This window comes from Eschscholzia californica, unplaced genomic scaffold, assembly GCF_041429995.1.
Source record: "Eschscholzia californica isolate CP2 unplaced genomic scaffold, dmEscCali1.0.p SCAF_2, whole genome shotgun sequence".
Taxonomy (NCBI): Eukaryota; Viridiplantae; Streptophyta; class Magnoliopsida; order Ranunculales; family Papaveraceae; genus Eschscholzia; species Eschscholzia californica.
In genome coordinates this window covers 4,251,958-4,265,462 of record NW_028238309.1, presented here as the reverse complement: position 1 = coordinate 4,265,462, position 13,505 = coordinate 4,251,958, and the positions used below count along the sequence as shown (strand labels likewise).

General features: G+C 36.7%; 2 protein-coding genes across 5 annotated transcripts; both read left to right on the top strand.

Moving 5' to 3' along the window:
• The first annotated feature begins 3,155 nt into the window (after positions 1-3,155).
• LOC147555418 (GDP-Man:Man(3)GlcNAc(2)-PP-Dol alpha-1,2-mannosyltransferase-like) lies at positions 3,156-9,147 on the top strand. Of its 4 annotated transcripts, XM_086662946.1 has the most exons (9): positions 3,156-3,260; positions 4,254-4,482; positions 5,440-5,755; positions 6,112-6,398; positions 6,562-6,748; positions 7,375-7,443; positions 7,536-7,729; positions 8,201-8,310; positions 8,407-9,147. In XM_086662946.1, the coding sequence occupies exons 3-9, from the start codon at positions 5,456-5,458 to the stop codon at positions 8,646-8,648; spliced, it is 1,389 nt and encodes a 462-aa protein (XP_086519072.1). In that variant the 5' UTR covers positions 3,156-3,260; positions 4,254-4,482; positions 5,440-5,455; the 3' UTR covers positions 8,649-9,147. The 4 variants fall into 4 exon arrangements, with proteins under 4 accessions (XP_086519072.1, XP_086519073.1, XP_086519074.1 ...); XM_086662947.1 differs by lacking the exon at positions 3,156-3,260 and having other exon boundaries at positions 4,248-4,482; positions 5,452-5,755; XM_086662948.1 differs by lacking the exon at positions 3,156-3,260 and having other exon boundaries at positions 4,304-4,482; positions 5,442-5,755.
• A 1,055-nt stretch (positions 9,148-10,202) lies between these two features.
• Positions 10,203-11,543, top strand: LOC147555417 (F-box/kelch-repeat protein At3g23880-like). Its single transcript, XM_086657781.1, has one exon. The coding sequence runs from the start codon at positions 10,203-10,205 to the stop codon at positions 11,442-11,444; it is 1,242 nt and encodes a 413-aa protein (XP_086513907.1). The 3' UTR covers positions 11,445-11,543.
• The last annotated feature ends 1,962 nt before the right edge of the window (positions 11,544-13,505 follow it).

Genomic DNA, 13,505 nt, shown 5'->3' with positions numbered 1-13,505 from the left:
TTGTCACAATATTTAACTAGATTTGAAGTTGGTTCTTACCTTAAACACAATATTCATAATAGATCTATTTCTTCTTCTTCTTCTTCTTCTTCAAGTTTCTTCTATACTATTCTCCTTTTACTTTCTCTCTCTAGATTGTTCCTTAAACTAGTCAAACAAAAGAACTCCCTACACCCTTTTAATTAATTTCATGAGACTTTTTCCTTTTTTACCCCTTCTAGTTTGATAAAACCATTTACTCATGCCCACATTTTATATTGGGCCCAAACCTAAATTTGGTTTAAAAGCCACCTTTCAACAAGTTCATGATCCATCATCAAAAAATGTTGGTGGGTATTCTAAATTGAGTTCTTCATGTAGTTCAATTTGTAGTTTCAGAGATGTTGTTCATGGTAATACTAGAGTTGTTCATAGAGCTGATAATTCCCTTGAAAATAGTTCAGTTGGTCAAGAAACTGGCCTTCTGAGTCGGAAATCGGTGGTGGGTTTATCAAATCGGTCACCTACTGGTTCTTTGAGATGTGTTGGTGGTGGTGGTGGAGCTGGTTGTGGTGGGTCGTTGACATATTCATCTTCTTCAAGAGGAATTCAACTCAGAAAACTCTTTGAGTGTTATGAATGTCGTACAATTGTTGATCCAAACAGGTATCTTTACTTCAAATTAGGTTTTTTTTCATCCGAGTAGTTAAAATTTATCTAAATATCGAAGATTGAGAAATCAAAATTGAAAATTTTCAGGTGACGAAGGCGGTTTCCCGGTGACGGAGGCGGTTTTCCTGCGAGGACAACGGTTTTCCGATGAGGACATCGGTTTTCCGGTGACAACCGCGGTTTTCTGGAGACAGCGGTGGTGGTTCCTTTAGTTTTTCCAGTTATTTTGTCGACCTTTAGGGTCTTTTCATTCTCGATCTTTAGGGTCATTTGTCGGCCTTTAAGGTCTTTTCTTTTAGTCAGTATTGAGTCAATTTCTTTCTCTTCATGAGGCACGTTACATTTAAAGGTATGTAATTCTCATGAAGTTTCTAGAGGAGATAAATAAGAATTATCATCCATGTAAACAATGTGATTTTATCACTTATGAATGAAAATGGTTTCGCTTGGTTTCAAAAAAAAAAAAAAAAAACAATATCTTCTTTTTCTCAGTGTGGGGAAATTTTCCCCGAGATTGAAAGCTTAGAGCATCATCAAGCTATTCGACATGCAGGTAAAGACCTCTCTTCTCTCTTTCTCTCTCTATCTCTCTCCTCTCTCTCAAAAAGCAAGAATTAACAAAAGTAGCAAAAATCAGATGGAAATCGAAACAGAGAGTAGTTCATTTTAGGTATTTATAACAACTCACATATAAACTTTGCATTATTTAGCCCCGACCAACAGTTTTCCTGTAGTTTTAGAATTTGATGAGAATCCAAACTTAACATCTTCACATAAAACCCTAACCAGATGTCTTCTCATCCACCACCCATATTTATACCTACCTACCATCTTCAACTAGAAACTCACCGCACCACGATTCCGATCCGAAACTATCTCTTTCACGTTCGATCATCAAGGTAATTTGAAGAAGCAACAAACGGAATCGGTAAAACGTTTTCGGTTTTCTTTTCTTTTTTTATAAAATGGACGAAATTCATTCTTCGTGAGAGATATCTTTGTAACTAACAGAACCCAGGATTTGATCATAAAAAGATAGTTATATTCTTGTTAGGGTTTCTAAAAAGAACATCGAAATCCCAATTGGATGTGGATTGTGAGGAAGAAACATTGAAATTATAAATAGAACCCGAGTTGACTCGGACTTCAGGAAGATGAGATCTGGTTACAAGCCACAGGATTAAAGTGATAAGGGCGATGAGGACGAAAAAAGCTAATACTGCCATGATTACACGGAAAAGAAGGTAGAGCGTTGGGCATTGTATGCAGGTGGTGGGTTTCCCCCCAAACAATTAGAAAATATACTGGTTAACCAAAGTTGACCAGCTAATATCGGCATGATTACATGACGGGAGAAGGTAGAGCGTTGGGCATTGTATGCAGGCGGTGGGGTTCCCCCTAACAATTAGAAAATATACTGGTCAACCAAAGTTGTCAAATTTTTGACAAAGTCTTCATACCTTAGAAATTATTTTGATTTCCCCAAAGCGCTGACCTAATAAGGCTCTCCGATTTTAGAAATGGTAATCCTAAACCAAGGAACGACAGTTATTGAACTATTGAAATCCTACACCTAGAGACGGGTGATAACATCATAGATTATGTACGGGTTATTTCCCAAATGGCCCCCAACTTTGTGACCAGCTTCCTACCTGGCCCCCTACTTTAGCAATAATTCCCGTATGACCCCCTTTTTCCGTTATCTTTAACGGTATGTTACTCTCTCTCCTCCATCACATTTTCTCTCTCTGCCAAGTCAGCCATCACGCCACATCATCATCTTCTCCGGCATAAGTCGCCGGCCGGCGACTTTTAATTTTTAATTTTTTTTATTCTCTCTCTCTAATTTTTTTTATTTCCTCTCACATCTCTCTCTCTCTAAACTCCGGCGAAGGGGATTTCCCTTCGCCGGAGGTCAGTTCGTGAGGAACAGACCGGTCTGTTCATCGCGAACAGACCTCCGGCGAAGGGAAACCCCCTTCGTCGGAGTTTAGAGAGAGAGAGAGAATAAAAAGAAAATTGAAGGTCGCCGGCCGGCGATTTATGCCGGAGAAGATGATGATGTGGCGTGATAGGTGACTTGGCAGAGAGAGAAAATGAGATGGAGGAGAGAGAGTAACAGACCGTTAAAGATAACGAAAAAAGGGGGTCATATGGGAATTATTGCTAAAGTAGGGGGTCAGGCAGGAAGCTAGTCACAAAGTTGGGGGCCATTTGGAAAATAACCCATTATGTACTGAGTCTAAAGTTTGATGAAGTAAATGATCTATAGTCTGACGAAAACCTCTATAACTACTTTATTTATACTCAAGTTTAATATTTTTTGATTTGCACTTCTATGAGATCGAACATTGTACCTCTGCATAGCAAAATATATGCACTGATCAACCGTGTTATCTGTGGTTGACAACTCCTTTATCTACTCTACTCCGTATTATAGTGTAATGAGGGATGGGTAACCCGTAACCACAATTATTGAAGCGAGTGGAGTGACCACCATGGCACCATTATAGATTAGTAATAAGGGTTAAAAGTCAAAATACAGTTAAAAAGCTTTCCGGTTTCTATAAAAGCAAAAAAAAAAGCTTTCCCGTTTCCCTTCCATAAGGGTCCGTTTGATACGTGGGAAAGAAAATTACTCTTTTCTGACGGGAAAGAAAGTGACTTTCTTTCTCATTTCAAAATCATATTCTAGTGTTTGATAGAGCATGAGAAAATTAAGGATAACATCTAAAAGCACCCAGCATTTTTGCAGTTGGCACATTTTTTAAACATCAAAGGGGGCGCTAGTGATGAAAAGGTCGGGTGCCTATATAAACTGAAAATTAAGTACCAAGGAGTTCAATCTCTGATCCCCATCTTTCTCGTCTCTATCTTGGATCTCCATCTTTCTCGTCTATCTCTCTCTCTTACTCTTTCGCATCTATCTCCTTTTCTTCTGGAATTGAGATTAACAAGGTCATTGAATCTCAAGCAAATTCTAATGGCCAAATTGATATACAAGCAAAACTCCATCAACATGAGAAGCAAAACAAAATTAATCTTGAAATTAGGGTTCATCAGAGTCAAATCTCTAGCAATATGTTAGAATCCGCACAAGATTTGATCAAATACGAGATACAACGATTATACCTTCAAACCACAATCTTCTGAATCGATGTGGGTAATGAAGTAATGAAAGTCACAAATAAAACCCTAGTTGTTCATCTTCCTACCATGAAAAATTGTTATGAAAATCTAAAATTCTCACATACATCTACTCTAATATGCCCCTTCTAAACTCCTCTTCAAAAATCTAGTTCGATTGCTGGTAGAGAATAGTAGAGAGGGAGAAGAAAAAAAATCTGAAAGAGGGGAGGGAGAAGAAGAGAGACACAGTGAGCGTGGGTTGAGGAGAGAGAGCGCTACAGTATGTTGTGAGTAAGAGAACGATTTTACCACCTAATTGGTGGTAAAATCTTTGACCCTTTTTTCACACTTTTTTTTCTCATGAGAATTCAACTTTCTTACTTTCTTAACCAACCAAACAGCAGAAAATCACTTTTCCTAAGAAAACCGACTTTCCCATCATATTTTCACACGTATCAAACGGACTCTAAAAGCAAAAAAGCTTTCCCGTTTCATATCCATTAATCCATTTTTAACAAAAAAAATATCCATTAATCCATTTTTAACAAAAAAAAAATATCCATTAATCCATGCCATACGCCGCCTCCTTTCGGTCTCTCTTCTAAACCCTAGATCGAATCAACGGAAAAGAAAGAGAAGTTGGATCTTCTGGCTTCCCCTGAAGTGTCACCAAATATAAATGCGTCGCCAAGATTATTAACAGTTAATCTCCTTCCCTTCTTTTTCTCTTACCTTTTTTTTTGCTTGATTTCTCAATACTAGAAAAATTAGGTTTTTTTTTTTTTAATTCTATTTTGATTAAGTAGACATAGTTGATGTTGAATGAATTTGATTTAAGAAAGGAGATGGTTATATTAGATAGTATAATTCGTTTGGGCAATTGAAATCTTGTTTTATAAGAGGGCAACTTTGCTGAGGTTATTGATTTCTTTTGGTTTACTTTGTACCCTGTAATTGGGTATGTAGTTGCAATTGGTGGTACTAGAAATACTTATGGTGTCTTATCTGTGGATTCATGACTCATTAGTCCTTCGGATTCATGACTCATTAGTCCTTCGGATTCATGAGTTTCATTGCAATTGTTGAAATGCTCTATTGTAGGTTAGTAGCCAATATATGTTTATCGAACCCGATTTTATATGGTAATGCCCTAATGATGAGTACTTATTCAAAGCTATGGATTAATATCCAAATGAGGTTTTCTTTTGTCATAGTTACACTGATTGGGCAACAATGGATCTAAGAAATGAAATAGTTATCCAAAACATAGACACCAGAATACTTAGAAACCCAAAACTAGAGATACCTGAGGTGGTTGAAAGAGCGTGACCCCAAATCGGTCGACGCCTCGATTCATCAAGCTTTCAGGCGAAGCATCATGATCACCAGTGTAAATAACACAAATAAGGTTAGGTCTTTCTTCTTGGATTGCTTTCACCGCGAACCAAAGTACTCTTTCTCCACCTCCACCATCATTAGTGTACGGGTGGAAGAAGCCAACTGCTCTTTTTCTGTTGTTCCTCCCCTTGATCTTATATAACAACATTTATGTGTCACTTATAAGCTAGAATGAAGAATCTATATTGTGTTTCTTGTACTTCAGATGTCAACTCATCCTGTATGAATTCCTAATTTCACCTCTCATATTATCACTGGGAGAGACTATTGCAGGTCCATGGCGACTAGATATTTGCTGTGGGGGCTGATATCTGCAATCACTGCGATAATTTTTAGCTGCCTTTCGGCTTTGATCAAGGGGAGGAACAACAGAAAAAGAGCGGTTGGCTTCTTCCATCCGTACACTAATGACGGTGGAGGCGGAGAAAGGGTACTTTGGTGTGCAGTGAAAGCAATCCAAGAAGTAAACTCTAACCTTATTTGTGTTATTTATACTGGTGACCATGATGCTTCGCCTGAAAGCTTGATGAGTCGAGCTGTCGATCGATTTGGGGTCAAGCTCCTTCAACCACCTCAGGTATCTCTTGTTTTGCGTTTCTAAGAAGTTTCTATCTATGTCTTCAATTTTTTTTGTTCAACAACGATTTTTTTGCTCCAATACAATCAAAGAGAATTTCCAATAAAAGAATAATTGCTATTTACTTGTTGCAGTGTCCAAACACAACTCTTATTGAGGAGTTTGGGGTTGACTTTAATATAGTTTATTTTTCATTGGATTACGAGGCAAAATTTTAATTGATGTCAAAGAGATTACATACGAGCAGCTCATCAACTTTCGAGATTAGGATGGTCTTACTAATTCATCAATAGCATATTTTACAATTTGTCTTTGTAATGAAGAATTCTGACTGATATGCATTTTTGTCTGGTTAGGTGGTTCATTTGTATAAAAGAAAGTGGATTGAGGAAAGAACATACCCTCGCTTCACAATGGTTGGACAAAGCTTGGGTTCAGTTTATCTATCTTTTGAAGCACTGTGCAAATATACTCCTCTAATTTACTTTGACACTAGCGGATATGCATTTACTTATCCACTTGCTCGGTTATTTGGGTGCAAAGTTGTCTGCTATACACACTACCCGACAATCAGTTCAGATATGGTTTCCCGAGTTCGACAGCGGGATCCAATGTATAATAACAACCCTTTGATTTCTAGGAGGTATCCTTCTCTACTATTCTTGAAGATGTTCTCTTCTACTCTTAGCTTAGGTTTCATTCATAGATGTTATATCATTGGCCATTAATCGTTATTTTTAATTTAGAAATAGATTTCTTTGCTTTTATCAACCTAAACGGACCACCTTACTTCTCTCTCGTTCCAGCATATGGTTATCGCGCTGCAAGGTCATCTACTATACATTCTTTAGCTGGATGTATGGCTTTGTGGGATCCTGTGCACACCTTGCAATGGTCAACTCTTCATGGACACAAGCTCATGTGGTGAACCTTTGGAGAATTCCAAATCGTACAAAGAGAATATACCCCCCATGTGACACTTCTGGCCTTCAGGTACTTGTACAATGCTAATTTTCCCACTAAGGTTCCATGGATATTGGTGATTATGGTGCGTACTTGTTTCACTGTCTCCTGCACTGCAACTTGCAATAGTATTTATGAAAACATTTTCAAACATCTACACGACATTCATCTTTTCCATAGAAAATTTGTTGGTGGTTCACCATTCATGTGGACAAAAATCATCACTATACCAAATTGGTCTAGGGCTGAACTTGTTTTCAGGTTAGGTCCAATACATTTCCAAGTAGACCTTCGACTACCTTATAGAGTAAACTTCATTTGTTCACTTCGGTTCACGGGTTTCCTTTATCTAAAGGAATTTTGTCGTTCTTGTAGGCTCTTGTGTTTGAGATGGGTTCGTTACACTGGGACCTATTGTTGTATCGTTGTCTTTTTGGTTCTACAATAGTACAATTCAAACTCCATGGTTAGGTTAACAACTTGCCTTGCTCCTGTCTAGCTATTAATTAGATTCACTTTGGTATCATACTTCTTATAGTATTCTTGTTTTATTATTAATTAGCTTATCAACTCGCACTGCTCATTGGATTAATACTTTTAGCTGAATAATCAATTCTTGAAAACTCAATATCCCAGCTATGAGATTGTCCTAACAGGTGCTTCCATTGGAAAGACCAGTCACTACTCCAGCAATCATATCTGTTGCCCAATTTCGTCCGGAGAAGGTCGGCATCCTATAGAAAATGTTATCTCCAGGAATTTGTTTGAGAACTGTCAGTACTTCTGTTTGACTCATGATTTTTCATTCGCTTCTCAGGCTCATATCCTTCAACTTGAGGCATTTTCAGTTGCTATTAGGAAGCTGAATTCAGATACACCTAGACCCAAACTTCAGTTTGTGGGTAGTTGCAGAAATAAGGAGGATGAGGAAAGATTGCAAAAATTAAAAGATAAAGCAATTGAACTGGAAGTGGAAGAAGATGTTGAATTCTACAAGAATGTAATGTACAGGTATATTCCTGTTCATCAAATCTCCTATTCCTTCTATGCAACCTTTCCAGGAAATTTTTTGTGTGCAGGTATATACATTCCATGGTTCATCATTCTGGTTATTTTGACTTGTGACTATATGTTGTAGGTGTAAGGACATCCCTAGACAAGATGAATTGTTTGGTCATAATTATAATATTTTTTCAATTAGATACTTCCGTAGATATCTGACTTAGAAGATGCCCCTAAAAAGAATTTTATGGTTCTGATGATTTGACTGGTCAGAGTCAGACTACCAAAACTTGTACTCTCTTTCTTCATCTCGAAGATAGTTCTGTTAAAGGTCAATTTTCTTCTCAATCACTTCTTAGTTCTCTTGTTTCTGGTTTTGGTTAACAACCTAGTTTTGACCAACTTAAGTCACAGATTACATGATCATATCGTATCTTCTTTTCCACATTTTACATCTTGTACCATTCCACCATGGTGCAGGGATCTAGTGAGACTTTTGGGAGGTGCCATTGGAGGGATCCATTCCATGATAGACGAGCACTTTGGAATAAGCATTGTAGAATACATGGCTGCAGGTGCAATCCCAATCGGTGAGTACTTGCTTTTTTTACATTATCCTTGAAGTCATGATCCTCTTTTGTTGTGGCATGAGCATAAAAACATTTTCCTGATCTTGCTTTCTTCAGCTAATAATTCTGCGGGCCCAAAAATGGATATTGTTTTAGAAGAAGACGGGAAACAGACAGGATTCCTTGCGCGTAGTGTGGAGGAATATGCCGATGCCATTCTTCAGCTTCTAAATATGTCAGAAGCCGAAAGACTCGGGATGGCTGCCGCTGCAAGGAAACGTGCTAGTCAGTTTTCTGAACAAAGATTTTATGAAGACTTCAAGGCGGCAGTTCATCCTATACTATCTCATCTTTGCTAGTAACTTGGCAAGCCATATATAGTGGAGGAGAGACAGGTATATATCGGAATTTTTCGCTACTGCAGTGAAGTAGGACTGGTAGTCTTCATCAATGGTACTTCTAGGATTGTGTTCCAAAGAAGAAGATATCGCATCAGGAGTTCAGGACACGTAAGAGAGGAAGGGAATCTTTACAGTACATATTCTTACTCAGCCGCTGTGCTAATGGATTCATCTACTGATTATCTGTTGTGGGTCTGAACAAGGGTTAAATGCAGCTGGCCTATGACTACAAGATTGTCGAGGGTGGTGTTGTCATCACCATCTCAAGTAGCTTGCTATTGATCGGAAGAGCAAGGAAGTTTGTCTGTGTATCCGCGTATTCTTTGTTTAATGTTGGGGAAAGAGAATCATGATTTTTCTTGAGAGGGAAGAAAAGTGATAAAGTTGGAAAATCCCAAGTTAATTTGTATCGTTCATATGAACTCTCTATCATAAAATTGTTGTTGGGGTAAAGAAAGAAGCACGAAGGAACCTTACTGTATAATTGACGTCACTGGACAAGTGCGTGATAAAAAAAAAAAAAAAAAAAAAAAATTGGGCTTGTGACTCAAAATCTACCCCTAATAACACATTTAATCCACTCTAACATTCAAATGGTTTTATAAACCAAAAAATTAAAACAAATACATATCTAGTCCATTTGTATACATCTCGAGAGAAACTCAAATCCCTAAGATGTTTATAATTTCATAATACCTAATTTAACCTTATATATAATGCAACCACTCTGTTTTAATCAAATCCACCAATATTCTGCTTCTTTTTTTATCTCCCTCTTTATCTCTCCAATCACCATCTTAATATCGGAGGATTAAATGTGTCTTCCTTCATTTCCATTGACAAACATGGTGATGCTAGTTAACAAGAGAATGACTAACATAAAAGGACTCGGAAGTTAACAAGAGAATGAGAAACAGAGAAGAGTGCAATTGGTGATGCTACTTCATCAAATTTTGAGTTAAGAGACGAGTAAGAGTTGCCTAAAGTTGTATTAAGTTGAACTTCTCTTCTAATTCTAGTTCATTTGCATAAGATAATGAGATTAAATCATCTCAAAAATCATAAGAACAATCAACAATGATAAAAACCTACTTTGCTTTTCAGATGTACAAGGACCTAAATCCAATTGGAGAAGAAGCAGGGAGCTCACGTAAGATAATCAGCGACCTAAACTCACTTTCGTTTTCTCTTTAAAACTGGGGACAACGAACTTGTCCGATTTGATGACGTGGCAGTTGAAAATCTCTGTCCAAATAGAATTTTTGAGGAAAAAAAAGGAAAGCAGTTCTCTTTTTCTCTTTTTGTAGAATAAATAACCTAAATATGTGGGTAAAAAATACGACTAAAATTTGGGAAAAGGTAAAACCTCTTAGATATGATATTCTTATTAAATTCTAACTCGGAGTTCTAACCCTAAAAAAGAAGAAGAAGAAGAAAAGATGGTCTTTCAACAAAAAAGAAAAAAATGGTATTAATCAACAAAGAAGAAATTCAAGTAAACGTTATTGTTCGATGGAGAATTTTTCCGAAGATGTTTTAATGAATATATTTCCTCGTTTACAAGCTCAGGATATTTTAAAGTTTAGACGAGTATGCAAATTATGGGGAACCCTACTCACACAACATTACTTCGTTAACAATCATATACAACGCCAACTTAATCATAATACTAATGAAAACCACATTATTACCCAAAGTGGTCAATCGAAAACTTCTTTTAGTTTTCTATGTTTGATTAAGTCATCATACAAACAAAATAGATCCCAACTCTACCATTTAGAGTTTGTCAATAAACAGAACATCATAGGATCATCTTCTTACCTCAAACTCCAAAAACTCATCAACCACCCTCCTATTAAGTGGAATCAATACGTAGTTGGTTCGTGCAATGGTTTAGTTTGCTTCTCTGGGTATCAGGACAAGAGACCTACTTACATCTGTAATACAATTACCAAGGAATTCATTAATCTCCCAAGAAGCATCTTAGATAGTTTTTTGTATGGAACATGTGGTTTCGGTTACATTCCTTCTACTGGTGAGTATAAAATTGTTCATATCTGTTGTGGTACTTTGGGATATGTCTGTGTACTTACTCTTGGCGGTGCGAGTAATCTTAAAGGTAGATGGAGAGAGAAAAATTATAGAATCAATTATTCATTAGTAAATCAATGGTCATCACCAGGTATCTTTTTAGACGGGTCTCTTCATTGGTTTGATTCCGCAAGTGGAAGGGTTGCTTCTTTTGATTTGGTTGATGAGAAATTTACACGCCTTGATTCAAAACCATTTATTGAAATCGGGCGATATACTAAGCTTAAACTTCGAGTTTTAGGGAGGTGGTTGTGTCTTGATCGTATGGATAATACGAAGTCTGGAATGTTAGACATATGGTTACTGAAGAAAAATAACCGAAATGATCCAAACTTGGAAGGGGAAGAGTATAAGTCTTGGAGTTGGATTAAGGAGTATAGTATAGGACTTCCTAATACCATAGCAATAGGTAATTGTGAAATACTCTCCATAGTAGGTAGTACGGGACTTATACTTGGGAGCTCAAATCGCGGCTTTTTTTATTGGTACGACTTCAAAACTAGAACCTTAGAACTACTAGATTCTTCGGCCGGTTTTGATGGTACAGATTATAGAAGATGGGATGTAATTCCTCATGTGAACAGCTTTGTTTCGTTAAAAGATCTTGGAGAAGAAGGTGAAGTAATTGACATCAAGCAAACAAGGAGTAGGACGCGTTCTTAAGTCTTTTCATTTTGTTGATTTTTTTTTTTTTTTGCATGTTATTGATCAAACTTAACTCAATTGCTTCATTTTTGTTTTACTATTTATCATTGAACAAAATCTGTGATTCAAGAATATGCATGGCTCTTTAGAATTATAGCTGCCAAAGAATTCCGAGAGAAGCATTATAAACTAAGAAGTGCACATCATAGATATATTTGAAATTTCTCATCTTTATAAAGGAAAATTTTGTTCAATAACAAGAAGTAACCTACTATCATTCTAAGCATAACTAAACTACCCCGAAATCTGTTGGGGTCCCTCCTTATATAAAAAGGATTCCTAGTTTAAATAGGATTTCCCTTATTCCTTATTTAGGGAGGAATAGAAGTTTCTATTTCTAGCCTAAAAAGGAATCCTATTTCTAGTAGAATACCTCTTTATTTATCAATATAAATAGGGAATGAAAGGGAAGAAATTATTCATACTTTCAGGTTAGAGAGTATCCTCCAAGTTGGGAGCTCCCAGTTGGGAGAGTTACAAGAGAATCCTCTCAGATATATCTTCTCAGGTTAGAGAGAGATAAGAGAGACAACAACTTCCAGAACAAAGAGAAGTCAGAGAAAGAGAGATTTCTGAAGTGGTTCTTTCAAGAGAGATTGAAAGAGCAGAATATTGGTTTGAAGAAAAGAAGATTATTAATCTTGTGAAGCAATTTAGTTTGTGGTTATCTTCTTCAACCTTTAGTAATCTAGGATTTGTTCAAATCCTAAGGCGTAAGAGATTTCTATTTCTTTGTTTCTTTGTTCAGTTTATCCACCATAGGTTTGGTGAAGAGTTGTGTAACCCATTATTATCATTATAGTGGAAGATTTCTGGACTAGGTCCCGTGGTTTTTTACCTTCTATCTTGGAGGGGGTTTTTTCCCCACGTTAAATAATCTTGGTGTCTCTACTTTTACTTTCGCATCGTTTATCTTCATATTCCTGAACAAGTTAATTAGGTTATTTTTCCTAACAAGTGGTATCAGAGCTTAGGCTAGATTTATCGTTCAGAAATATGGAAGGGAAACAGCAGTGTACTTTACACATAATTCAAGTAAATTCATGAATGGGAGTCGAATGCAATTGGAATGTGAGATATAAGCGGATTCAAGACGTATTGAAGAAAAAAGTGTTGAATATCAAGAAAATCCATATAGAAGACAATACTTCAGATATGATGGCAAAAAGATTGTTCAACGGGAAGCATGAGCTACATAGTAGTATTGTTGGTCTTAGAATGGTGGGTCCTTTTCATAAGTCGGGAGGGGAAGTTTGTTGGGGTCCCTCCTTATATAAAAAGGATTCCTAGTTTGAATAGGATTTCCCTTATTCCTTATTTAGGGAGAAATAGAAGTTTCTATTTCTAGCCTAAAAACGAATCCTATTTCTAGTAGAATACCTCCTTATTTATCATTATAAATAGGGAATTGAAGGGAAGAAATTATTCATACTTTCAGGTTAGAGAGTATCCTCCCAGTTGGGAGCTCCCAGTTGGGAGAGTTACAAGTGAATCCTCTCAGATATATCTTCTCAGGTTAGAGAGAGATAAGAGAGACAACAACTTCCAGAACAAAGAGAAGTCAGAGAAAGAGAGATTTCTGAAGTGGTTCTTTCAAGAGAGATTGAAAGAGCAGAATATTGGTTTGAAGAAAAGAAGATTATTAATCTTGTGAAGCAATTTAGCTTGTGGTTATCTTCTTCAAACTTTAGTAATCTAGGATTTGTTCAAATCCTTAGGAGTAAGAGATTTCTACCATAGGTTTGGTGAAGAGTTGTGTAACCCATTATTATCATTATAGTGGAAGATTTCTGGACTAGGTCCCGTGGTTTTTTACCTTCTATCTTGGAGGGGGTTTTTTTGCCACGTTAAATAATCTTGGTGTCTCTACTTTTACTTTCGCATCGTTTATCTTCATATTCCTGAACAAGTTAATTAGGTTATTTTTCCTAACAAAATCCTCCTGTTATCACATCCTCATGATGTATCAGTGCCTTATAAAGACTAAGGTAGATCGTACTATATTTCTCAAAAAAAAAT